Here is a 27,804-nt window from a genome sequence, read left to right as displayed (position 1 = left end):
GTTGCCCAGGCTGGAGTGCAGTGGTGCCATCTCGGCTCACTGCAAGCTCCGCCTCCTGGGTTCACGCCATTCTCCTGCCTCAGCCTCCTGAGTAGCTGGGACTACAGGCGCCCGCCACCACACCCGGCTAATTTTTTGTATTTTTAGTAGAGACGGGGTTTCACCACGTTAGCCAGGATGGTCTCGATCTCCTGACCTCGTGATCCGCCTGCCTCAGCCTCCCAAAGTGCTGGGATTACAGGCGCGAGCCACTGTGCCCGGCCTGAATTCAGCATGTCTTGAAAAGAAAACCTACCATGTGATACGCTCAGTTCTACTTTCTCCTTTTTTATGGGATCTTCCCTCCAGAATCTGATTTTACCTCCTTAGCTTTGTTAAGACTGCCGACTCTGCTGGGCACAGTGGCTCACTCCTGTAATCCTACCACTTTCGAAGGCCAAGGCGGGCAGATTGCCTGAGCTCAGGAGTTCGAGACCAACCTGGGCAATATGGTGAAACCCCGTCTCTACCAAAAATACAAAAAATTAGGGCCAAGCACCGTGGCTCATGCCTGTAATCCCAGCACTTTGGGAGGCCGAGGCCGGCGGATCACTTGAGGTCAAGAATTCGAGACCAGCCTGCCCAACGTGGTGAAACCCCGTCTCTACTAAAAATACAAAAATTAGCCGGGCGTGGTGGTGGGTGCCTGTAGTCCCAGCTACTTGGGAGGCTGAGGTAGGATAATTGCTTCAACCCGGGAGGTTGTGGTTGCAGTGAGCCAAGATTGTGCCACTGCACTCCAGCCTGGGCAACTGAGTGAAACTCCATCTCAAAAAAAAAAAAAAAAAAAAAAAAAAAAAAAAATTAACCAGGCATGGTGGTGCATGCCTGTTATCCCAGCTACTCGGGAGGCTGAGACATGAGAAGTGCTTGGCCTGGGGAGGCAGAGGTTGCAGTGAGCTGAGATCGTGCCACTGCACTCCAGCCTGGGTGACAGAGCAAGACTCTGTCTCAAAGTAAAATTAATAAATAAAAAAATTTTAAAAAGTAAAGACTGCCAACTCTCCTACTAGTTAAATTTTCCCTCAGTAATTTGTTCTTTACCTGAGCAAGGCCCAGATTCTCAGCATCTAGCCCTGTGCCCTGAATTGGCAAATCCTCCAGGAAAAAAATCTGCTGCAGAATATCAGCTTACCTCCTAGAGTTCACCTCTTTCTGGAATTTTGGCTCCTCTAGACCTGTTTGCTTTGGCAGCTCCCTGATTCATTTTATCCAGCTTTTCTTACTGTTCTTGGTGGGAGCATTATTAGCCTGCTACAAACTGTACCATTACACTTTTTCCAAGTCACACCTGTAATCCCAGCACTTTGGGAGGCTGAGGTGGGCCGATTGCTTGAGCTCAGGAGTTTGAGACCAGCCTGGCCCACATGGTGAAACCCTGTCTCTACAAAAAATATAAAAATTAGCCAGGCGTGGTAGTGCACATGTGTAGTCCCAGCTACTCGGAAGGCTGAGGCAGGAGAATCATTGAACCCGGGAGGTGGAGGTTGTAGTGAGCTGAGATTCTGCCACTGCACTCTAGCCTGGTTGACAGAGTGAGACTCCCTCTCAAAAAATAAAAATAAAATATAAATAAATAAAACAATTGGGGTCTCACTATTTTATATTTTTGTCTCAAAAAACAAACAACTCTCTCTTGTGGTGTGTGCTTGATTCTGCTTCTTGTCATGTCTTCTCACAAGTCTTTTAAGAGTAAGCGATTCCTGGCCAAGAAACAAAAGCCAAATCGTCCCATTCTCCAGTGGATCTGGTTGAAAACTGGTAATAAAATCAGGCACAACTGGAAAGGAGACATTGCAGAACAGCCAAGCTGGGTCTATAAGGAACTGCACGCGAGCTGGCACACATATTCACGCTGTATCAAGGTCACGGCCATCTTACTATAGCAAGCTGAAAACGTCACCACTGTCTGAACAGTTGGACGTGTTTTATTGGGAATATATTTTTTCTCTTTGCTTATATGCCCTGCGATAGTAGGCTGGGTTCAGTAATAAATATGTGAGACCTTTTGTTTCAGGAAAAAAAAGAACCAATATAATATAAGGTATATGTGTATGTTTCTCTGTGGGTATGGGTTGTGAACTGCCTGGGTGCAAAGCCAAGCTTTGTTACCTAGTTGTATGACCTTGTACACTTAATTTCTCTAATCCTCATTTGTCACATTCACTAAATGGGTAAAATTATAGTACCTCATAGGATTCAGTGAGTTAATACACGTAAAACACTTAGACTAGTGAATGGCACAAAGTAAATGCTCAATAAGTGTTTGCATGATAAATCATACACATACGTTTAATAGAAATGTAAAACATTTGTAATTTTTTTTTCACTTATTATTATTATTTATTATTAGTTTTTGAGACAGAGTCTCACTCTGTCGCCAAGGCTGGAGTGCAGTGGCACAATCTTGGCTCACTGCAGCCTCCACCTCCTGGGTTCAAGTGATTCTCCTGCCTCAGCCTCCCGAGTAGCTGGGATTACAGGCGTGTGCCACGATGCCCAGCCAATTTTTGTATTTTTAGTAGAGATGGGGTTTCACCATGTTGGGCAGGCTGGTCTCGAACTCCTGACCTCAGGTGATTCGCCCACCTCAGCCTCCCAAAGTGCTGGGATTACAGGTGTGAGCCACCATGCCCAGCCTATTTTTTTCACTCAACATTATATTGTGAATAGCTTTTCATGTTCTTGGAATTTTTTTTTTAAGAGCCAGGGTCCTGCTGTGTCTCCCAGGCTGGAGTGCAGTGGTGCTATCTCAGGTCACTGCAAGCTCCGCCTCCCAGGTTCACACCATTCTCCTGCTTCAGCCTCCTGAGTAGCTGGGACTACTGGTGCCTGCCGCCACGCCTGGCTAATTTTTTGTATTTTTAGTAGAGATGGGGTTTCACCGTGTTAGCCAGGATGGTCTCGATCCCCCGACCTCGTGATCTGCCCGCCTTGGCCTCCCAAAGTGCAGAATTGTTTTTTTTTTAAGAGCCAGGGTCCTGCTGTGTCTCCCAGGCTGGAGTGCAGTGGCTGTTCACAGGTGTGATCTTCACATACTACAGCCCTGAACTCCTGGGCTCAAATGATACTCCCTGTCTCAGCCTCCTGAGTTGCTGGGACTACAGGGACACGTCACTGTGTCTTGCAAAACTTTTCTTTAAGGTCTACATGGAATTTCATTGCCAGAAAACATCATTATTTCTTTTTTCTTTTTTTAAAAAATTCTCCCAGATCCTGAGAAATACCATAATTTCATTTACCAATCCAGTCCTATTGGGCATTTAAGTTGTTTCCATTTTTAATTGGCTTTTATTTTGACTAATATTTTTTTCTTATCCAAGAATTGCAGAGAGGAGAATAGCCAATTTCAAGGTAGTTTAACATTCTGTAGAGATATTTCTGGAGTTACAATTCGTTAGAAGACTGAATTCTAGTTCAGAGTTTGCTCCTTTTTCTGGGACTCTATAAAATGATCAGGTTGGACTAAATCTGTTGGGCTCTTTCTGTGCCTTCCTCGTCTTGTTGTTGTGCAGGAGCTGAGCTCATTAAAAGTCACACACAAATCTCTAGTATTGATCCCTGTAGCCATCAGGTAGGGTCTGAGGCTGTCAGAGTACCTGGCTGGTCACCTCTAGTTGCAAGCAGCTTCATCTGACTCTAGTTTCTCCGGTTTACCCAGTATACTCTCTGGTACAAATACAATACTCTGTGGCTACCTACCTGTGAAAGGTTTGGAAGTACAGATCTATGAGAATGTATTAAGGAACACTTTCTCGTGGCAGATATGTGTCGTTTAGGTCCTTGTTAGATTGTTGATAATTCTTCATTCTTGGATTTTTTAGCATGGCTTCTCGCTGTTTCTGGGATGCTGACACTGACAACTATACTCATGATGTTTTCATGAATGTAAGTGTATTTGGAAACCTCTTTTCCCTTTCTAAGGACGTGGGCACCGCAAATCAAACTATTTACTGTTGATTGGGATGGAAAGACACTGCTGTCTTAGTCATTCATCTTTGACTTGTGAATGAAATGATTTTACTGTTAGTTTTTGTGTTACTAAAGCAGAAACCTAGAGTGCTGCTTATAGGCAAGGAAACTTACATGTTTACATATGACATAATTTTTCATGGGTTTGAATTTCTGAATAGCATATTATTTAGTTAGCATGTTATTTAAACATTATTTTTAGCCACTTCCTCCATAAATCACTGTGTTCTAAAACTCAATCCTGATAATCCTTATTAAAGTAATAATTTATAACTAAAATTTTAAAATCACTTATTTGTTCATTTGAACCAATCACACTTTGCTAAGTTGCAAACAAATGTGGATGGCAGGGATTCCATGAGCAAAGGTCATTTTTTTTTTAGTAGTAAAATTTATTACTTTATCTTAAAGCCATTTATTAAAATTAAGCAAAAATAAAGAGGAATCTCTAAAAAGAGGTTTCAGGCCAGGCGCGGTGGCTCATGCCTATAATCCCAGCACTTTGGGAGGCCAAGGAGGGCGGATCACCTGAGGTCAGGAGTTCAAGACCAGCCTGGCCAACATGGTGAAAGCCTGTCTCTATTAAAAATATAAAAATTAGCCGAGCATGGTGGTGGGCACCTGTAATCCCAGCTACTCAGGAGGCTGAGGCAGGAGAATCGCTTGAACCCCGGAGGCAGAGGTTGCAGTGAGCTGAGATTGTGCCACTGTATTCCAGCCTGGGTGACACACACACACACACAAAAGAGGTTTCATTGAAGTTATTATTTTATATTTACTCCAGAAATGATTGCATCCTCTATTCATCTACTCCCAGGTTGTGAATACATAGAGTCAGAGTTAGAGTAGAACAGAAACTAGATTGAGTAAATTAAGAGAGTGAGGCCAGGTGGGGTGGCTCACGCTTGTAATCCCAGCACTTTGGGAGGCCGAGGCATGTGGATCACTTGAGGTCAAGAGTTTGAGAGCAGCCTGGCCAACATTGTGAAACCTCTTCTCTGCTAAAAACACACACACAAAAAATTAGCCGGGTGTGGTGGTGCACGCCTGTAATCCCAGCTACTTGGGAGGCTGAGGCAGGAGAATTGCTTGAACCTGGTGGCGGAGGTTCCAGTGAGCTGAGATCGCACCACTGCATTCCAGCCTGGGCAGCAGAGCAAGACTCTGTCTCAAAAATTAAAAAAAAAAAAAAAGAAAGAAAAAAGTAAAAAGAAATAAGAGGGGGATTCCATCTCCAGTTCTGTCACTTTCTAATTGAATGACTTCAGGTAAGTCATTGGATTTTTCTCACATTGTATCAGTGACATTAGGAAGCTGAAGTACATTTTCCCAAAGACTGGCTGTGGCTGCCTAAGGATCATCTGGGAAGTTGTTTAAAATATAGACGCTGGGTCCCTATTCAAATAGATTCTGATCAAATAGGCCAGGGGTTAGATCAGTGAATCAGAATATTTAAAAAGTTCCCCATGATTCTGCTGACTGCCAGATATGGACACTGCTTATGTAGATGATTTTAAGGTAGCTTTTAGCTCTAAAATTCTATGGTCTCACCAAGGTTTTATTTTTATTTTTATTATTTTTTGAGACAGAATTTTGCTCTTGTTGCCCAGGATGGAGTGCAATGGCACAATCTCAGCTCACCATAACCTCCACCTCCCGGGTTGATGTGTCCTGCCTCAGCCTTCCGAGTAGCTGGGATTACAGGCATGCACCACCACACCTGGCTAATTTTGTAATTTTAGTAGAGACAGGGTTTCTCCATGTTGGTTAGGTTGGTCTGGAGCTCCCGACCTCAGGTGATCGGCCCGCCTCGGCCTCCCAGAGTTCTGGGATTATAGGCGTGAGCCACTGCACCCAGCCCCACCAAAGTTTTATTTTATGCTTAACTACCCTAGGGATCAGGGGCTGGACAGTGGGAAGTACTATGTAAATCTTAATTTATCAGCTATCTTTGGGGGAAAAGTCAAGCTAAGAAGATGGTTTTTTTTGCCAGGCACGGTGGCTCATGCCTGTAATCCCAGCACTCTGGGAGGTCGAGGCGGGCGGATCATGACGTCAAGAGATTGAGACCATCCTGGCCAACATGCTGAAACCCCGTCTCTACTAAAAATACAAAAATTAGCCGGGTGTGGTGTTGGGTGCCTGTAATCCCAGCTACTCGGGAGGCTGAGGCAGGAGAATTGCTTGAACCTGGGAGGCAGAGGTTGCAGTGAGGCAAGATTGTGCCACTGTACTCCAGCCTGGAGACAGAGCGAGACTCTGTCTCAAAAAAAAAAAAAAAAAAAATGCATCTTGTTTGTTTGTTTTGAGACGGAGTCTCACTCTGTCACCTAGGCTGGAGAGTGGTGGTGCCATCACGGCTAACTGCAACCTCTGCCTCCCAGGTTCAAGTAATTCTCCTGCCCCAGCCTCCCGAGTAGCTGGGACTACAGGTGCATGCCACCACGCTCGGCTAATGTTTGTATTTTTTAGTAGAGACAAGGTTTCACTATTTGGTCAGGCTGGTCTCCAACTCCTGACCTCAGGTGATCTGCCTGCTTTGGCCTCCCAAAGTGCTGGGATTACAGGCATGAGCCACTGGGCCTGGCCAAAAAATGCATCTTTAGATGATACAATTCATTCATTCAACAAATAGTTCTGAGCTCCTATTATGTGTCAGCTTCTGCACCTGAGGGGCTAGGGACAAAATTATGAATAAGACAGGCATGGTTTCTGCCTATTAACATCCAGTGGGGGCCACTCAATACTCAAATGAACAAATATGTAATAAAAAACTTTAGGCTGGGTGTGGTGGCTCACGCCTGTAATCCCAGCACTCTGGGAGGCCGAGGCGGGTGGATCACCTGAGGTCAGGAGTTCAAGACCAGCGTGGCCAACATGGTGAAACCCCATCTCTACTAAAAATACAAAAACTAGCCGGGCAAGGTGGCGGGCGCCTGTAGTCCCAGCTACTTGGGAGGCTGAGGCAGGAGAATTGCTTGAACCCAGAGGGCGGAGGTTACAGTGAGCCAAGATTGCGCCACTGCACTCCAGCCTGGGTGAGAGGGCAAGACTCTGTCTCAAAAAAAAAAAAAAAGCACTTTATTTGGGAGATTCCAGGAAACATTAGTAGAGGCAGAGGAAATGAGAGAGGAGGGAAAATCATGTGGTATTGAGCGGAAAACTGCTGGATGACAGGGCTCAGTCCTGTTGGAGAACTCTGGGTGGTGCTGTAGAACAGGGCCACTCACAGTGGGGTGCACAGACCAGCACCGCTCTGTGACCTGTTTGTTACAGGTCCATGATGAGGTAAACAATACACTGAGTATAAGGGTTGGTTTAGAAACTCTTACAGCAATTTGACAAAGTAATCTTTTGTGCAGTGAATCTAAGAAAAAAATTGGGGCTGTATTTTGTATGTTCCTTTTTTTCATTTCATGTTCTGAGTTACCTATTTTTATTGCATTTTACAAAAGCATCCTTCCATGAAGGACCGGAAGTTAAAAACAAAGCAGGTCCTTTATCACAGCACTGTCGCAGAACACAGTTCAGAGTTATCCACCCAAGGAGCCAGGGAGCTGGGCTAAACCAAAGAATTTTGCTTTTGGTTAATCATCAGGTACTTGAGTTGGAATTGTTTTAATCCCATCATTACCAGGCTGGAGGTGAGGTTAGTGGTGCAGGAGTTGCTGAGGCAGGTGGAAATCTTGTAATAAATGCCTAAAAATGTTTTAAGCAATTTGACTGGGCTCTGGAAAGCATTTTGTGATTCTGAACTAAAAGGTGGACAAGTAAATTTTATCAATTAAGAACAAACACCCAGAGACTATTTCTCTTATCCAGAATTTATGACAAGGTCCTGTTGTTCTTATTATCAGTGATACTTATAATATGGTTTCTTGGGATGAGTAATGGAGTTTACTCCAAGAAACTCAAAGCATTTCATACATTATTTCTGTGATAAATCAGGAAATATGTGAATAATTATTTTATGAATATGTATTACCTAAAGTTCATTAGTTCACATTTTATTTTTGCATTCAGAAAATCTAATTCTTTACCCATCCTAACCTTTTAGCAAGCAATTTTGTAGTCACCCTCAGGCAAGCAATAGTGTAGCTATACTCTGGAAACCCTTCACTTCTTGAAGAAGGAAAAAGTCTTCCTGATTGAAAATTGGTGGCTGGGTGAGGTGGCTCACGCCTATGATCCCAGCACTTTTGGAGACCAACATGGGTGGATTGCTTGATCCCAGGAGTTCAAGAACAGCCTGGGCAACATAGTGAGACCTCATCTTTACAAAAAATAAACAAAATTAGCCTGGTATGGTGGCAGGCACCTGTGGTCCTAGCTACTCTGGAGGCTGAGGTAGAAGGATTGCCTGAGTCCAGGAGGTCGAGGCTGCAGTGAGCTGAGATCACAGCACTGCACTCCAGCCTGGGTGATAGAGTGACACCCTGTCTCAAAAAAGAAAAAAAAAATTGGAAAGATCTGAGATGGTGTTAGTTTCAGTTGCCTGTGCTGCTCTCATTCCCTCTTTAGTACTAACATTCTGGATGTGTGTGTGTTGTATTTATTTTTTAGGACAGTTTATTCTGCGTTGTAGCAGCATTTGGCTGTTTCTACTACTGAATGAATCTTTGAAAAGCTGGTAAAAGACATGACCATGAAGAAATCTGAACTTTTTAATATTGTTGACAAAATAAAGATGTTAGTAGTTTGACAACTGAATCTGTTGTGTTTTAGGCCTTACATTTTTAATGTTTTGATTTTGTTACACTATGTTCTGTTTCTTTCTTTCCTTCTTTCTTTCTTTCCTTCTTTCCTCTCTCTCTCTCTTTCTCTCTTTCTTTCTTTTTTTTTTTTGAGACAGAGTCTCTCTCTGTCGCCCAGGCTGGAGTGCAGTGGCACAATCTCGGCCCACTGCAACCTCCGCCTCTTGGGTTCAAGTGATTCTTCTACCTCAGCCTCCCAAGTAGCTGGGACTACAGGCAAGTGCCACCACGCTTGGCTAATTTTTGTATTTTTACTAGAGACGGGGTTTCACCATATTGGCCAGACTGGTCTCAAACTCCTGACCTCATGATCCGTCCATTTCAGCCTCCCAAAGTGTTGGGATTACAGGTGTGAACTACTGCGCCCGGCCCTACTATATTCTTGTTACACTGGAACACAGAGAAAAAAGTAGGGGAAAAGCCATTTCAATTGTTCAAACATAACCAATGGTAAAAATTTTGGTATATTTTCTACCAATGTTTTTTATTTCCAAGGTTTAAAAAACATATAATTTTGTACCCTCATTTTTCATTTCTCATGATGTTATGAACAGTTTTTATGTCATTTTATTTGCATTATGATTTTAAGATGCATGACTTAATAGCGGCATTTATTTCAATAGGTTATACCATATTGTTATTTTTGCCAGTTCCTTATTGAGGGTCTGCTTATTTCTGATTTTTCACTATTATAAAAAATAAAGACATGGCTTTATTTGTGCATAAAGCTTTTTCCTACATCTTTAAAATAACTTTTGAATTTATTTATTTTTATTTTCAGAGAATGGGCCTTGTTCTGTTGCCCAGGCTGGGGCACAGTAGCGGGACTGTAACTTGCTGCAGCCTTGAACTCTTAGGCTTAAGTGATCCTGCCACCTCAGCCTCCTGAGTAGCTGGGACTACAGGCATGCCAACACACATGGCTATTTTTAAAAAATGTTTATTTTTATTTTTTTATTTATTGAGACAGAGTGTTGCTCTGTTGCCCAGGCTGGAGTGCAGTGGTACGATCTCGGCTCACTAACCTCTGCCTCCTGGGTTCAAGAGATTCTCCTGCCTCCCGAGTAGCTGGGATTACAAGCAGGCACCACCATGCCCACCTAATTTTTGTATTTTTTTTTGTACAGATGGGGTTTTGCCACATTGGCCAGGCTGGTCTCAAACTTGTGGCCTCAAGTGATCTGGCCTGCCTTGGCCTCCCAAAGTGCTGGAATTACAGGTGTGAGCCACCACACCTGGCCAGTAATTTTATTTTATTTATTTATGTTTTGAGACAGAGTCTTGCTTTGTCACCCAGGCTGGAGTGCAGTGGCGCCATCTTGGCTCACTGAAACCTCAGTCTCCCAGGTTCAAGAGATTCTCCTGCCTCAGCCTCCCAAGTAGCTGGGATTACAGGCATGCGCCCCCACGCCTGGCTAATTTTGTATTTTTAGTAGAGGCAGGGTTTCACCATGTTGGCCAGGCTGGTCTCAAACTCCTGACCTTGTGATCCGCCCATGTTGCCCTCCCAACAGTAATTTTATTTTTTATAGAGATGAGGCCTTGCTATGTTACCCAGGCTAGTGTTGAACTCCTGGCCTCAAGTGATCCTCCTGCTTTAGCCTCCCAATATGCTGGGAGTACAGGCGTGAAACACCATGCCTGGCTGCTTTTTCCTACATTTTGAATTGTTGCCTTTATCTTTCTCACGCAGTGTTTTTGCTCAGCTCTTGCCATCCTATGTCTTACATAGCTTATTAGCCTAAATACCCATCCATTTTCTTTGTCCACAGTGTCAGGGTCTTATGAAATTCATCCTCCCTTAAGACTCTGAGATTCTGATGTTGGTTACTATCTCAACTCTATTTTTGTAGTGATGTTCCCCCTAGAGGCCCCGGTGTCTTCTCCAGCTAACTGTCCTTATTTGGGGTACCTTAGTCTATCCGCCATGTTCAAAGACATATTTGAAATTCAGGTTTAAATCCTTTTTCCCCCTGGAGGCTCCTCAGCAGATGCAGTTATACCCATCCTCTTTCTTCTCAGCCACTTTCAAGTTAAGCATGTAGACCAAGCTTGTCCAAGCCGCGGCCCAGAACAGCTTTGCATGCGGCCCAACACACATTTGTAAACTTCTAAAACACATGAGGTTTTTTTTTTTTTTTTGCGATTTTTTTTTTAAGTCATCAGCTATTGTTACTGTTAGTGTACTTTATGTGTGGCCCAAGACAATTCCTCTTCTACCAATGTGCCCCAGGGAAGCCAAAAGATTGGATACCCTTGATGTAGACAAAAAAAGCAAAATAAAATAAAAAAAGCAAAGCAACAACAATAACAACAGAAAGTTGACTGGGCGCGGTGGCCTGTGATCCCAACACTTCGAGAGGCTGAGGCGGGCAGATCACTTGAGGTCACGAGTTCGAGACCAGCCTGACCATCATGGTGAAACCCCGACTCTACTAAAAATACAAAAATTAGCCGGGCGTGGTGGCGCATGCCTGTAATCCCAGCTACTCGGGATGAGGCACGAGAATCCCCTGAACCCTGGAGGCGGAGGCTGCAGTGAGCCGAGATCGCGCCACTGCACTCCAGCCCGGGCGACAGAGCGAGGCTCCGTCTTTAAAAAAAATAAAAGAATAAGTAAATAAGTTTAAAAGGTCTTTTACTTCAGTCCAGTTGGTAACTAAAAAATAATAATACTTTTTTTTACGTCCTTCTTCCATAATATTGTGTAGCCTCTTACATCTACGGAATCAAAAGGGATCCTTCCCAAGGTTCATTCTAGCAAAGGAAAACGTTTCTTTCCACCATACACCCTGCGACACGTGTCTTAATCCACTCCTGCTCAACTGGCTCCCAGTGGATCCCTAGGGATTTTTTTTTTTTTGGAGCCAACGTGGGTCAGAAAAAGGAAGAGGGTGGGTCAGCCACAGGTTTTCAGCGGACTGGGCTGGCGGTCGCAAATTCCCCTTACTTCCCCACGTAGGTAAAAGCTAACGCTGCGGCGAGGCAGCCGCGGTCGGGGCGTCTCCGCTGAAGGTGCCCGGGCTTCCTGCACGTTGGCTGCCCGGGTGCGGGGGTGCGGGGGTGCGGGCTGCGGTAGGACCTCCGCGCCCAGGCCCGCCTGCGCGGACACAGCCCGAGTTGGACACGGGAGCAGCCGGGCAGCGCGTCTTGACGGACCGGCGAGCACTTGGGCCGGTTCACATCCGTATCCCACTTCAAGGAGACGTCTTCGCTGCATCCTCCGGTTCCGGGTGGAGGCTGACCCTGGGCCATTCCGTCTCCGGTCTCTGGTATTTCTGCTGGGTCACTTCATCCCGGGGGCCTCTGAGGAGGCGGAACTACTGTGTCAGGAGTCGTGGTTTTCAAGGAGAAGTCGTGGTCGGATTGACAGAGGTGGGGGAAGTAGGCGGGACTTCCGGCTGGCTCTTCCATCAGCTGCCTTCCCCGGGCGTCTCCCCGCAACCTCCTCAACTTCCCTAGTCAGTGACGCGGCGCCGGCCAGAAATCCGACCGGACCGGGCTCGGGGGAGCGTGAGTTGCAGGTGTGTGCCTATCTTTGCGTCTCTGTTTGAGAGGACAAACTGTGGGGCTGGGACCGCGAGGTGACTGTGACTGAGGAAGAGTGGTAAGTGACAGCGAGGGCAGTGGGAGCCAGGGGCTGCGAGGCTACTGTGACCGAGGGCCAGTGACAGCGAGGGGACTGTGACCCAGGAGCAGTGAATGCGAAACACGGTGACCTCGGAGAGCGCGAGGCCGGGGCTGCGACGGCACTTGGACCGAGGAAGTATGAGGCAGTGACTGCAAGGGACTATGATCAAGGGGCAAGGAGTCCAAGGAGACTCTGATCGATTGGTGGTGACTGTGGGGGATCCGGACCTAAGGGAACACGAGCAGCGGCCGCGAGGGGACTCCGACCCAGAGCAGTGACTTCGAGGGGCTGACTTGGAGAAGAGGGTGGGATCCGTGATGGGCGATGGCGCTGTAGGGTTGTGTTTGGGCACGGGGTGTGATTGGCCGTGACTGGGCAGAGAAGGTCTTTAGTGGAAAGAACACTGGTCTGGAACTTAACAGGCCTGAGTTTAACTTTTACGGACAAACTTCACCACTGAGTTACAGTTTCTTCATCAGTGAATGGGAAGTTTGGACTAGTTTAATGCCTCCCACACTATGGGTTTCTTCCTAGTATTGAGCTGTGAAACCAATTTAGTGGATGGAACCTGTACTTTTTTTCTTTTTCTTTTTTTGAGACAGTTTCGCTCTTGTTGCCCAGGCTGGAGCGCAGTGGCGCGATCTCAGCTCACCGCAACCTCCGCCTCCCTGGTTCAAGCGATTCTCCTGTCTCAGCCTCCCGAGTGGCTGGGATTACAGGCATGCGCCACCACGCCCGGCTAATTTTTGTATTTTTAGTAGAGACGGGGATTCTCCATGTTGGCCAGGCTGGTCTTGAACTGCTGACCTCAGGTGATCCACCCGCCTAGGCCTCCCAAAATGCTGGGATTACAGTGTGAGCCACCGCGCCTGGCCTGAACCTGTACTTTTCTTTTAAAAAGTGGAATAGAATAGAAACTTTCAGTGTGTTTACATAGTAAGGGTAAGTATTGTTTCATGTGATTTGTTTGAGTTATGTGTGTATGAGATTATGATGTAAAATAGATTTTGTACATCTCAAAGTGTAAGAAGCAAAATGTACTTTAAAAGTTTGAAAAACATTGGACCGGATGATTTCTGAGTTTTCTTTTGGTTCTAAAATGTAATGATTCTATGAATAGGGAACTCTTTGGAAGTACAAAGATGCAATTGGGAACAGGCTGTATTAGCCTGGCCTAACTGGAGGAGGCTTCCTGAATGTAATTGAGGTGACTAGCTGTGAGAGCTGAAACTCGGCATCTCAGTTGGGAGAACCAGAAATTATACTGAAATAGGGACACTGGGCGGGTGTGGTGGCGCATGCCTGGAATCCCAGCTACTCGGGAGGCTGAGGTGGGAGGATTGCTTGAACCCAGGAGGCGGTGGTTGCAGTGAGTTGAGATTGTGCGACTGCACTCCAGCCTGGGTGACAGAGGGAGACTCTGTCTCAAAAAAAAAAAAAAAAAAAGGGACAGTGATATTTGTGATATTTATAGAGGCAGTGAGGATTTAGGGGTTTGTGGTATGAGAAACTGCTCATGAGGAACGGGAAGCTTTGAGCGTAGGAACAAGGGTTGGGAAGGAAACTCAAGATAGGGGCAGAAAATAATCTGCCAACAATAAAATGGAAGTAGGAAGGAAGATATGACCTCCAGAGCCTATTTATCTTGATATTTAGTGATTTGGCAAGTACAGAGAATTGCTAGTAAAAAGACATTGAGAATGGGATTTAGTGCAGTAATAGCAGTAAACTATGACCATGATGAGAAAGAAAGGGGGACAAAATGATGACACTCGCAGTGTCAATAATGGTGATTGGGATGCCACATGGGAGAGACTTCAATGTACTTAGCTCTCTAATTCAATGATTTGTACACTGAGGCCAAGCCTGGCATGCTAGGAATGATACCACACTATGGGTAATGTAAATGAAGCTTTAGCTGCTGACTTTATTTCCTACACATTCCCTTTCTTTAGGGCTGTGAGTGATGTAGATGAAATTAAAGTGAATGTTACTACTTCCTTCTCTCTTACAGCCCTTTTTATTTTATTTATTTATTTATTTATTTTTGAGACAGAGTCTCACTCTGTTGCCCAGGCTGGAGTGTGCTGGCACGATCCCAGCTCGCTGCAACCTCCGCCTCCTGGTTCAAAGCGATTCTCCTACCTCAGCCTCCTGAATAGCTGGGACTACAGGCATGTGCCACCATGCCTGGCTAATTTTTGTATTTTTAGTAGAGACAGGGTTTCACCATGTTGGCCAGGCTGGTCTCAAACTTCCAAGCTTAGGTGATCCACTAACCTCAGCCTCCCAAAGTGCTGGGATTACAGGTGTGACCACCACGCCTGGCCTTACAGCTCTTTTTAGAAGGTGCTATTGATTGTGCCACCAGTGCTTTTTATAATAGGAGAAGTATGAGGTCATTTAATTTATCATACAATGTATTAATCTGATAACCACTCCTGCCCCCTACACTCTGTAATAGGGGAATAGAGTTCAGATAGGTTCTTGAATGGGAATGAGTTGAGAATGGTGGGGGATAGCCTTTTCTTGGCTAAATAAATTGGTTAGTTACACCTTTTTCTAGCACATTAGATGTTTACTTGACTTACATTCTACATAGCTAAAAGGAACTACCCAGGGGTTTCTTCTAGAACAGCATCTATGCTTCAAGGTAACAGACTGTGGAAGAGGCTTGGGATTCAGCAGTACTCCCTCTAGGGTCTTTTTTCTTTGCTGAATGAAATGAATCTTTTTGTAGGACAAAAGATTTGCTTTGCAAATTCCCTTTGAAAACTAGCATGATGGCCTGGTTGATAAAGAATGAGCTTCATTCCCCCTCAGTCTATGATTCTCCTCCCATAAGCAGTGGGGTTTTATTTTCCTTGGGGACCTGCTTTTTGGATATGTGATCCCTTAAGAAGAATGATCTAGTTAGATAGAGCCTGGATTTAGCAGTCCCTGGTGACTTCCTCTGATGTTAACATTTACTCGCCCTGTGACTATGTATGGAAAGCATTATTGCTTTCTCTTGTTTTAGATTTTCTAACCATGGCCAGAGGTAACTCTTCTTATGATTAAACAGCCCTTTAATAATCTGAAATATATGTGAACTTACTAAATTTTATATGTAATTTCATAGAGTTTGTAAACCATCTGACTCCATTTATAATTCAGAGCTGTCTGGCCTTTAAGTTAGACAGTATTTCCCTAGGGAGCTGAATAACCTCTCCTAGAGATGTTATAAGTGCTGATGAGAATTAGTTTTTGAAATGCTCAGATAAAAAGCAAGCATAATTTTCCATTGTTATTAATGATGGATAATAGCAAAATATCTGCTAATAATAGTAGAGTTCTTACTTAAGCATCATGCTTTTCTAAGTATTTACATAACTGATCTGAAGCAGACCTTCTGATTTTTCTACTAATAGAAATTTCCCTTTCTGAATCAAGCAGAAATAGGTCTCCGTTACATCAAAGTTTGTGTTACCTTGAAATAGATTGGAAAGAATACATTTTTGTAAAAGTCATTTTTTTCTTGGATTTGTTTCCAGTTAGAGAAACCCTAAAGTCAGGGCACTTGCCAATTATCACAGGACTGTGAGAGTCCCTTTTTTGCTCAAGATTGTGGCTGGCTGCTTGTACATCTTTGACATTATCACACATCAAGCATATTATCAGAAGGGGTGACTTGGGAGAGTGAGGGGATCAGCACTTTAGGCCTTGTCAGCCCTCCTGCTTATCTGCTTGGCAGCTTCTGGCATCTCCTTTTCCCTAAGTCCTTGAACCTCTTTCCTAAGCGTAAACCTTTCTGTTTTTAGTCCTAAACCTCTCTTTTCACAGTATTCCTGTCAAATGAGTACTTAAACACATGTTTCATCTGTGATTTGTTTTGTTAATTGCTTTGTGGATTATTTGTGGCAGAATTTAAATCCTAATTCCTTTCTACAATTTAGCCAGTCAATTCAAGGAATGTACCTTTTTACGTTTGCAGCATGTGCCGAAGCGCCACCTCAGAAGATAAAAAGAAATGAGTCTCATATTTGGCATTCTTTTAGGTTTGTTACCTACCTTATTCATTAATGTAAATAATTGAATTACCTGTATTTTACCATTCGTAAACCAGGTTAATAGATATATATTAATAGCAGGCTTTCTGTGTGTGTCTTTTCCCTCCTTTCTATTTATTTATTTATTTATTTTTTGAGACCAAGTCTTGCCTTGTTGCCCAGGCTAGAATGCAGTGGTGCAATCTTAGCTCACTGCAAACTCTGCCTCCTGGGTTCAAGCGATCTCCTGCCTCAGCTGGGATTACAGGTGCCCGCCACCACGCCCAGCTAATTTTTGTATTTTAGTAGAGACGGGGTTTCATCATGTGGGCCAGGCTGGTCTTAAACTCCAGACCTCAAGTGATCCATCCGCCTCGGCCTCCCAAAGTGTTGGGATTACAGGCGTGAGCCACTGTGCCTTGCCCCTCGCTTTCTTTTGGGAATTCTCTTGTACCGCAAGTTGAAAGTTATATTAGTTTGAGGCTTTCTATGTTTGGACTAGGATGACTGCCAATGAGCCAGGGGAACCCATGAATCTGCTAGGCTGTTATATCACATTCACAACTACTTGCAAACCAGTTTTGAAGTGAAGGCTGCCAAAAATAATGACATATGGTCCCTGCTCTATAGAAAATGAGCATATGACCCTTAATAAAAAACAGGTAGTTTTTTTATATACAGAAAATTACCCTAAATGTGATTATGTTTCTTTATTTTTTGACCGTAGAACAGGAATCTTAATCTTTTTTGTGTTATGGACTCCTTTGGCAGTGTGGTGAAAGCTTTTAGAGTTCCTTTTTGGAATATGTTTTTATATGCAAAAATAAAATACATAGAACTATAAAGAAAACCAGTTATATTGAATTATATTGATATATAGTTATCAAAATTTAAGAAGTATGATATGGTATGAAAATATCCATGATTTCTACTGGTAACAAATCCATTTGTCTAATAAGTCTGCTATTACTGCTGTAGCTTATGTTCATCACTGAAGTGAAAATAAAGATACAGTCTTTTTCATCCAAATTCACAGACTTCCTGAATTCTATCATAGACCCTGCCTCAGAGATATGAGTTCCATAACCCACTCTAGGAAGATCACATTCTAAACACAAGAGTTTACTCACCAAATATTCTGGTAGAATAGTGGCAGAGTAAAATTGTTCAACTGTAAGAACTATTACATGTGTCCCTCATGGTTTTTTCTTTCCTGAAATATTCTACTACATGTCCAGGCCGAAGAAGTATAAGCTTTATTATGTGTGCCAGTGGCTAACCCAGGGTCTGGCACAGAGTAAGTGCCGCTCAGTGTTTGTTGAATAAGGGTTTCTCTGACGAAATTAGAGGGAAGAGATCCAGTTCAAAGCTAAGGTCTTAAATGTGACAGTTTATAGGGCTCATGACAAGTAACGTTGAACTTTAGTTTAGAACTAATCTGTCAGAGAAGCTCATGTTTTGAAATTCACTTTTACATTTATAAGTTCTCAGCCTGGTGTGATAGTTCATACCTATAATCCCAGCACTTTGGGAGGCTGAGGTGGGAGGATTGCTTGAGGCCAGGAGTTTGAGACCAACCTGGGCAGCAAAGTGAGACCCCCATCTCTACAAAAAATTAGCTGGGTGTAGTGGCATGTGCCTGTAGTCCTAGCTACTTGGGAGGGTGAGGCAGGAGGATCACTTAAGCCCAGCAGTTCGAGGCTGCAGTGAGCCATGATTGCACCACTGCACTCGAAATAATTCTATTTCTAACACTGTTTTTCACTTTAGATTGGGTAAATTTAGGTAGAATTTGCCACCAAATTATTAATAAAGCTGGTCCTGATTTCATCTAGGATGAGAGGTAGCAAACTTTTTCAGTAACGGGCCAGATTGTAAATAGTTTAGGGTTTGCAGGTCACACAGTATCTGTGACCACTCAGCTCTGCTGTTGTAGCACAAAAGCAGCCATGGACAATAAACACATCAGTGAGTGAACATGGCTGTGTTCCGATCGAATTTTAATTACAAAAACAGGTAGTGGGCCATCTTTGGCCAGCTAGCTGTAGTTTGCTGACCCCTGATCTAGATTTTCTGGTTCTTGAGTCCAGCTCTTTTCCCTACTTTCGCTTAGCCATATACTCCCTCAAGCTTCAAAGGCCTTTACATAGGGGGCAACGTCCTTACACTGTTATCTCCAGAAAGACCTGAGTGTACAGCAAGATGGTATGATTAATGAGTGCCAGGAATATTAGATGCACTTTAACCCTTGAGTTTCCAGAGCTTGCCTCTTAGAGCACCAGCTCATTAAGCACCACCACGGTAGAAGCAGAGAAACATCCCAAATGTAAAGTCTGCTTGCGCACTGGGCTTTGGAACTGGGCATTGATATGCTGATAGAAAAATACTGGGCATTGGGTTTTAGTGGGGAAGATAATGTAGGCCTAGAGATGGGGAAGGCAGGAATAGAGTGCAAAGGAAAAATTACGCCTCATCTTTTTGCAAATAGTTCCTTGTAGTAATTGGTCAAGTTTGAGTTAGATTTTTGAAATGTGGAATAGCATATGTAATTGCAACTTGCTACTACAAGAGCTCACCCTTAGTCGCAGTTTTACTTTCCGTGGTTTCAGTTACCCACAGTCAGCCACGGTCAGAAAATAGGTGAGTATGATGTAGTAAGATATTTTGAGAGCGAGAGAGAACAGCCACATTCAGATAACATTTATTACAGTATATTGTTACAATTGTTTTATTATTAGTTATTCCTGTTAATCTCTTACTGTGCTTAATTTATAAATAAAACTTTATCATAGCTCTGTGTATATAGGGAGAAAACAAAGTAGAGTCAGCCCTCCGTGGCCACGGGCTCCACATCCGCAGATTCAGCCAAACTTGGATCGAAAATATTCAGAAAAAAAAAAAAAAAAAAACAATAAAAATACCAATACAACCATAAAAAATAGTACAAATAAAAAACCAATATTGTATAATAACTGGTTACATAGTATTTACATTGTATTAGGTGTTGTAAGTAATGTAGAGAAGATTGAAAGTATATGGGGGTATAGATTATATGCAAATTCGACACCGTTTTATATATATAAGGGACTTTTGAGCATCTGTGGATTTTGGCATCTGCAGGAGATCCTGGAACCAGTGCCCTGCAGATTCTGAGGGACAACTGTCCATATAGGGTCCATACTCTCTAGGGGTTCAGGCATCTGCTGGCGTCTTGAAACATTTCCCCTGTGGATAAGAGAGGACTCTGCTATATTTAGATTGTTACATAGTTCAGGAAGCAAAGTCCAACTCCTCTTTCGCTTGGTAGGTCTGTTTGCAATAAGGAAGTTGAATAGAAAGGATTGGATAGGCCGGGTGCGGTGGCTCACACCTGTAATCCCAGCACTTTGGGAGACTGAGGCGGGCAGATCACCTGAGGTCAGGAGTTCAAGACCAGCCTCAACATGGAGAAACCCCGTCTCTACTAAAAATACAAAATTAGCCAGGCGTGGTGGTGCATGCCTGTAATCCCAGCTACTCGGGAGGCTGAGGCAGGAGAATTGCTTGAACCCGTGAGGTGGAGGTTGCGGTGAGCTGAGATCGTGCCATTGTACTCCAGCCTGGGCAACAGGAGTGAAACTCTGTCTCAAAAAAAAAAAAAAAAAAAAAAAAAAAGAAAGGACTGGATAGGAGTCCCTAAAACTACTTGTAGGAGCCTATCATCTTTCAGACTCAAGCATAGACATGCCAGCACCTAGGTTCTGTCTCCTTCAGGACATTCACATTGGAAAAATACGACTAGCTGTATCCTTAGTGTCTCCTCAGTGCCACCCCACCCTCCACAAACACATCTTCCACTTGTCTAGCAAAGTTGATGTGCCTCAGCAGGCATGTGTTGGAACGTGCAGGAACAAGGCAAGCAGTGTGTACTGGTAGGTGAGTCAGCAGAAACCAAGCCAGGTCTTTGTGAGTCGGAGTAAAAATCACAGGCACAGATACTGCATTCTGTATTTTGAGGGCACTTTGGAGACACTAATGTACTTAGCAGGCAGGGTGTTGGGGGATGGGTTTTTATGTCCATATTTAGAGTCTGTGCTCAAATTTCAGTGATTAAGATAAGGTGACTTATCTAGGGAGTGAATAGGCAGCAGTTGGAAAGATCAGGTCTTACAACTGCTGTATTCTGGCTGTCAGCCCTTTTTTTTTTTTTGAGATAGAGTTTCACTCTTGTCACCCAGGTTGGAGTGCAGTGGTATGATCATGGCTCACTGCAGCCTCCGTCTCTTGGGTTCAAACGATTCTCCTGCCTCAGTCTCCTGGGTAGCTGGGATTACAGGCACCTGCCACCACGCCCAGCTAATTTTTGTAGTTTTAGTAGAGACTGGGCTTCACCATGTTGGCCAGGCTGGTCTCGAACTCCTGACCTCAGGTGATCCTCCCGCCTTGGCCTCTCAAAGTGTTGGGATTACAAGTGTGAGCCACCACACCTGGCCCAGCTTTTTTTTTTTTTTTTTTGAGATGAGGTCTTGCTCTGTCACCCAGGCTGGAGTACAGTGGAACGATCTTGGCTCACTGCAACCTCTGCATCCTGGGTTCAAGCGATTCTGCCACCACAGACTCCCAAGTAGCTGGGACTACAAGCATGTGCCACCACTCCTGGCTAATTATTTGTCTTTTTAGTAGAGATGGGGTTTCGCCATGTTGGCCAGGCTGGCCTTGAACTCCTGGGCTCAAGCAATCCATCCGCCTTGGTCTCCCAAAGTGCTGGGATTATAGGCATGAGCCACTGTACTGGGCTGTTATAGCCTTTTTGACAAAGAAAGTGTTCTGGAGGATGAACCACTAAACAAACAGGAAGTGTTGGCCCATCCTAGTAGGGCTCTTGAGGGAGGTTCTCTATTCTATCTCCAAATACTTTGCTTTCTGTCTCATTCCTAAGGGTCAGTCTGCAGGGCATTAAGTAATGCACTGCCCCATGTTCGCCTCCTACTGTATTGGCTCTGAGGAGGCGCGATCATTTCCCAGTCCCATTGCCCGCTGGACAAACAGGGATATTAAGGCAGCCTGTGTGTGTGCGTGTATTTTTTTTCCCCTTTGAATGTAGATATTTAAAGCCACCTCCTTTTCCAGAGCCATCACTGTGCCTTACTTGAATGGTATTGGTTGATTACAGAGGCGCACTTATCATAAACTGAGAGTCCAGGAAATATTGTTCCTCATTGTTGGAGGTATTCCAAATGGTTACTGGGCAGTTATCGATGTTGTAATGGCGGTGTGGCTTTAGGTACACCCAAGTTTCAGTGTAACCAATTAAGAAGCCAACACGATGTTAGGATGTATTTACTGTCTTCAGTACGCACTCATCCTCCCACATACATTTTCTCTATACTTTCTCAGTAGCAAAGGTGATGTGTCCGGGCAAGCATCTATTGGAACATGAGGGAGACTGGGGGTAACTTTTTCCATGATTTTAAACATCAGTTATTATTCTGTATGCTTTGGTGCTGCGGTTATAAGTTAGTAGATGTGAGAGAACATTGGGATGGCATAAGAAGGCCGGGGAAAAATGAAAAAAACTTGTGAGACCTACAGAGTAAAAGTTTATTATTGTTATTATTATTTTGAGACAAAGTCTCGCTCTGTCGCCCAGGCTGGAGCGCAGTGGCGTGCGATTTAGGCTCACTGCAACCTCCACCTCCAGGGATCAAGTGATCCTCCTGCCTTAGCCTCCCAAGTAGCTGGGATTACAGGTGCACGCCACCACGCTCAGCTAATTTTTGTATTTTTAGTAGAGATGGGGTTTCACCATGTTGGCCAGGCTGGTTGCGAACTCCTGACCTCATGTGATCCACCCACCTTGGCCTCCCAAAGTGCTGGGATTACAGGCATGAGCCACCGCGCCCAGCCCAGAGTAAAAGTTTAAACAGCAGTAGTTCTAGAGGAAAGTCATGAGGAGTAATCTTTGCATAATTTCTAAATTCTTTTAGGGTTATCATTATGGAATATCTGTGACCCAGATGTTTTCCGTCTCCTGAGAAGTGGATGAGATAAAGAAGTGTCTTACACTAAAACCCAAAAAGCAGTGGATATGTTTATTTTAAATCCGAAGGATCTAAAGACTTCAGTTTAAAGAACAGTGTAGAATATAATGTAAAACCCAAAAGTCATCTTTAGAAAATAGAAGAACTGTATGTAAGCAGATAAGGAATAGTATAAACACATAATAGTGTAAGCAGGTAAAGAAAAATATATATATATATTTTTGAAATGGAGTCTCACTCTTGTCACCCAGGCTGGAGTGCAATGGCATGATCTTGGCTCACTGCAACCTCTGCCTCCTGGGTTTAAGCAATTCTCCTGCCTCAGCCTCCCAAGTAGCTGGGATTACAGGTGCCCGCCACCACACCTGGCTAATTTTTATATTTTTAGTAGAAACGGGGTTTCACCATGTTGGCCAGGCTGGTCTTGAACTCCAGACCTCAGGTGATTCGCCTGCCTTGGCCTCTCAAAGTGCCAGGATTACAGGCATGAACCACTGCATGTGGCCTTTTTTTTTTTTTTTTGAGAAAGGGTCTCACTTTGCTGTCCAGGCTGGAGTGTAGTGGCATGATCATGGCTCAGTGCAGCCTTGACTTGCTGTTCTCAAGTAGTCCTCCCACCTCGGCCTCCCGAGTAGCTGGGACTACAGGCATGTGCCACTACACCTGGTCAATTTTTCGTAACTGCAAATATCCTATTCCTCAGCAAACTTTCACCCCATGGTTTTAGAATCCTGAAGAGCATTTTTATATCATAAGCATTTTTGAGGTGGAGCTCTGTGTGTGTTTTCCATGCCTTAATTGAAGCTTCCTTGAGAAAATAGTTTGTACTTAATTTTTTTTTTTTTTCATTTTTTGAGACGGAGTCTTGCTCTGTTGCCCAGGCTGGAGTGCAGTGGTGCGATCTCGGCTGACTGCAACCTTTGCCTCCCGGATTCAAGCGATCCTCCCGCCTCAGTCTCCTGAGTAGCTGGGATTATAGGAATGCACCACCAAGTCTGGCTAATTTTTGTATTTTTGTAGAGATGGAGTTTCACCATGTTGCACAGGCTGGTCTCAAACTTCTGACGTGAGGTGAGCTGCCCACCTCAGCCTCCCAAAGTGCTGGGATTGCAGGCGTGAGCCATTGTGCCTGGCCTTTAATTTTTTAAATTGATAAATAATAGTTGTTTATATTTATGGGATACAATGTGATACTTTGATATATGTTTACATTGTGGAATGATTAAATCAAGCTAATTAACAAATTCCTTGCCTTATATACTTATTTTTTTGTGGTGAAAACATTTAAAATCTACTCTTTTAGCAATTTTGAAATATAAAATGCATTATTATTTATTTTGTTTTTTTTTTTTTTTTTTTTTGGAGACGGAGTCTCACTCTGGCGCCCAGACTGGAGTGCAGTGGCACGATCTTGGCTCACTGCAAGCTCCACCTCCCGGGTTCACACCATTCTCCTGCCTCAGCCTCCCCAGCAGCTGGGACTGCAGGTGCCCGCCACCACGCCTGGCTAATTTTTTGTATTTTTAGTGGAGACAGGGTTTCACTGTGTTAGCCAGGATGTTCTCAATCTCCTGACCCTGTGATCCGCCTGCCTTGGCATCCCAAAGTGCTGGGATTACAGGTGTGAGCCACCGTGCCTGGCTGCATTATTATTTATTATAGTCACCATTCTGTGCAATAGATCACTAAAGCTTATTTCTCCATTCTTTTTTTTTTTTTTTCTTTTTTGTTGAGACAGAGTCTCACTCTGTTGCCAGGCTGGAGTGCAGTGGTGCGATCTCAGCTTACTGCAACCTCTGTCTCCTGGGTTCAAGCGATTCTCCTGCCTCAGCCTCCCGAGTAGCTGGGATTACAGATATGCGCCACCACACCCAGCTATTTTTTGTACTTTTAGTAGAGATGGGGTTTCACCATGTTGGCCAGGATGGTCTCGATCTCTTGACCTCGTGATCCACCCGCCTCAGCCTCCCAAAGTGCTGGGATTACAGGCGTGAGCCACTGTGCCCGGCCTGTTTCTCCTTTCAAAACTGAATTTTTGTACTCGACATCTCCCTTTTTGCTCTCCACCCTCTTCTGTCCGTCTCTTGTAACCACCATTCTATTCTGTACTTCTGTGAGTTCCACTCTTTTAGATTCCACAAATAAGTGAGGTCATTTGTGGTATTTGTCTTTCTCGTCTGGCTTATTTCACTTAGTATAATGTCCTCCAGGTTCAGTTTGTACTTAAAAATTATGATACAGTACTTTGTAAGCAGTAAGTACTCATATTTTTGACTGCCTGATATTATTGACTTGCCAGATGCCAAATTGCTGATTATATTTCTCATAGTGGATTTTGTCTCTCTACACTTAGAAGAATTGAGCAGATACTTACAGAAGAGTACTGTGCAAATTAGAAAACTATCATTAATTGGATGGATTAGGCATTTTGAGTAGTTCACTCAGACCACTGAGATGAGAGTACTGACCTCTGAATATTATGAAGGAATCATTAATAACAATAGTGAAGACAAGCTCTGATCATCATCACTGAAAGAACTCGGAGTGAAATGTATAGAACCCTTCTTCCATTTTAATTTGCATTTGTGATGAAAGGAAGTTTCTAGGTGGTGCTCATCTTTCACTTTGGACTCTGACATTTTTTCATGTTGGCCATGACTCATGGGGTGTCACCTTCAGCTTCTAAGAATTAGGCCAGTTTCTTGTACATCTTGTCATATTGCCACTCGGAGTTGAGCCGGAGGAAAGAAAGTAAGGCACAGTTGCAGTTGTTTAGACGAACATCTCAGTCAGGCTTATGAGAGGCAGTAGGGCAGAGCAGACTGTCCTCATTCTGTCTGGCATTGGTTTTCCACCTGTTCTGAAGATTTTTCTCTGAACCGTATCTTGTGCAGAGATGACAGTTTATCATAGAGTTTCCCCTACCCCCAATTTCTGGCTGATTCCTAAAATTTCATCAGTATCAAGAAAGTAATTTATTTGTACAAATTGTGTTACTTAAGAAAAACGCAACTATCCCTGCAGGGGGCTGAAAAGCCAACATGTAAATGATGGCAGCGGTGGCCTGTCTGGATGGGCTGCTGCCATGATGCCGGCTGCAGTCGGGGAGGCATGGTCTGTGCTGCACGCTCCATGGAGCCACTGGGAGCTGGGAGTAGGTGGAAGCCCTGCCCGTTTCCAAGTTGGCAGGGCGGGAGCAGCCGTGGCTACATACCCGGGCTTCCCTGTGCTTTTGGGGGCCCAGGAACCTCCCCTGCCCCTGCAGGCTTGAAGTGCCTGCTCCCACTGCCTGGCCTCTCCTTGCTCCTGGTGCCTGCTCTGATTTTGGAGCAAAGTTGAGGCCAAGCCTGGGCACTGTCATGACCTGGCTGGGTGTGCGTGTGCTAGGGGCAGTGCTGACATGCCAGCCCCCTTCTGCCTTGGCCCCCTCTGGATTTTGGGTGTCCAGGAGCACAGGAGGGGAGGCCAAGGCGGAGCTGAGGGCAGCTCCATTCAGGCCTGCAGGCGCCCCTTCGTGAATAGCCTGGGCGCTGTGGACAGCAGGTTGATGACAGCAGGAGGCAGACAGGCTCCTAGGCGGAAATGGGCGGGTCCCTGGTGAAGCCCCACCTTCAAGCCAGGGATGGCCTGAAGCCTGGGGCCCAGGCTGCCAGTTCTGTGGACTGGAATGAGAACTTATGATGCTTTTTCCGGGCTGCCTATGGCTGCCCATGGACCAATCAGCATGCACTTCCTGCCCACTGAAGCCCGTAGAAACCCTGGACTCAGCCATACTTGATGGGATGACCTGCCTGCGGATAGGAGCTTCCCACTCCAGGTCTCCTCTCCACTGAGGGCTGCAGAGACGTCAGGATGACCTGTCTGCAGATAGGAGCTATCCACTCTGGGTCTCCTCTCCGCTGAGGGCTGCACAGATGCTGGGACGACCCGCTGCGGAAAGGAGCTACCCGCTTGGGGTCTCCTGAGGGCTGTTGTGTTGCTCAATAAAGCACCTCTTCACCTTGCTCGTCCTCCAGTTGTCCATATACCTCATTCTTCCTGGACGTGGGACAAGAACTCGGGATCTGCCAAATGGCGGGACTGAAAGAGCTGAAACACAAACAGAGCCGAAACACGTCCTCCCCTCCCCCACTGCTTGCCACGCTGTGGGCAAGAGAAAGAGAGAAGAGAGGAGAGAGAAAGAGAAGAGCTGTAGCCCTTTGGGAAGCCCAGACCTAAGAGCTCCTTGAGCCAGGGCTGTGACACCCTCTTTGGAGCTCTGTGGTTCCTGGCCTCTCCAAGCTTCTGGGCACCACCATGTTCCCCAGTGCCTGCAGTGGAAGCTGCTTGTAGTACGCCTGGTTCAGCTGCAGCCTCTCAGGGAGCTGGCGCCTCGAGCTGCTCACCCCCTGGCAGCTGGCGTGCCTGGCTGTGCGCAGTGGCCGGACCCTGTGCTGGCTCGCCTGTGCACCCCTTGCCGCTCCGTGCCTGGCTTGTCCTTGGCATGCATGGAATCTGTGCTGGTAACACAAGCTGAGCATAGCCTACCAGGCTGAGTGGACGGAACGAGCCCAGCGGGCCTGAGCAAAACTCAGGCAAAGGTGCCACTGGCCACAGAGGTTTCTGGCTAGCGAAGTGACACCCCAAGTATTCTGTGACTTAAACATGAAATACAGAATATTCAGAACTTTGCTGTAATAGCTAGTTGCTAGAAACTCTCTGCTAAATGAGACAATAATAAGTAAGTTCCTTTGGGGGAAGGAGAATCCCTGAGGGGGTTTTAATAGCTGGAAACTGTGAACAAGCTTGAGGTGTTAAGACCCTGAAAGAGGAAAGGGAAATGAGTACTGAGAAAAGAAGGGGAAGGGCCAGGTGCAGTGGTTCACACCTGTAATTCCAGCACTTTGGGAGGTCGAGGTGGGTGGATCACCTGAGGTCAGGAGTTCAAGACCAGCCTGGCCAACATGACAAAACCCTGTCTCTACTAAAAATACAAAAATTGGCTGGGCGCCATGGCTCACCCCTGTAATTTCAGCACTTTTGGAGGACAAGGCAGGTGGATCACGAGGTCAGGTGTTCGAGACCAGCCTGGCCAACATAGGGAAACCCTGTCTCTACTAAAAATACAAAGAATTAGCCAGGCGTGGTGGTGGGTGCCTGTAATCCCACCTACTCAGGAGGCTGAGGCAGGAGAATCGCTTGAACCTGGGAGGCGGAGGTTGTAGTGAGCCGAGATCGTGCCACTGCACTCTAGCCAGGGTGACAGAGTGAGACTCTTTCTCAAAAAAAAAAAAGGAAAGAAGGAGAAGGACATTTAAAAAATACATTATGCTGGTCCTAGCTATTCTGGAGGCTCAGATGGGAGGATTGCTTAAGCTCAG

At 45.0% G+C, this 27,804-nt stretch overlaps 2 protein-coding genes across 7 annotated transcripts in view; both read left to right on the top strand.

Annotated features, from left to right (window-relative positions):
- Positions 1-8,721, top strand: part of DYNLT2B (dynein light chain Tctex-type 2B) — a 28,907-nt gene extending 20,186 nt beyond the window's left edge. Inside the window, exons 4-5 of one of the 2 annotated variants that reach the window (XM_024928399.3) lie at positions 3,864-3,927; positions 8,580-8,721. In XM_024928399.3, coding sequence (XP_024784167.1) covers positions 3,864-3,927; positions 8,580-8,645 — 130 coding nt within the window. In that variant the 3' untranslated portion in view covers positions 8,646-8,721. Of the gene's footprint in view, positions 1-3,863; positions 3,928-8,574 lie in introns of both variants that reach the window. The other variant, XM_003806428.5, reaches the window with a different exon arrangement.
- A 795-nt stretch (positions 8,722-9,516) lies between these two features.
- The window catches only part of PCYT1A (phosphate cytidylyltransferase 1A, choline), a 62,331-nt gene continuing 44,043 nt past the window's right edge, over positions 9,517-27,804 (top strand). For 3 of the 5 annotated variants that reach the window (XR_608804.5, XR_004670904.3, XM_003806420.6), the window contains exon 1: positions 9,521-12,289. The gene's annotated coding sequence lies outside the window, so the exon portion shown is untranslated. Of the gene's footprint in view, positions 12,373-27,804 lie in introns of all 5 variants that reach the window. The other 2 variants (XR_010111490.1, XM_008953394.6) reach the window with 1 other exon arrangement.

Source organism: Pan paniscus, chromosome 2 (assembly GCF_029289425.2).
Source record: "Pan paniscus chromosome 2, NHGRI_mPanPan1-v2.0_pri, whole genome shotgun sequence".
Taxonomy (NCBI): domain Eukaryota; kingdom Metazoa; phylum Chordata; class Mammalia; order Primates; family Hominidae; genus Pan; species Pan paniscus.
The sequence above is the reverse complement of the archived record's forward strand: the minus strand, read 5'-3'. Positions and strand labels throughout refer to the sequence as shown.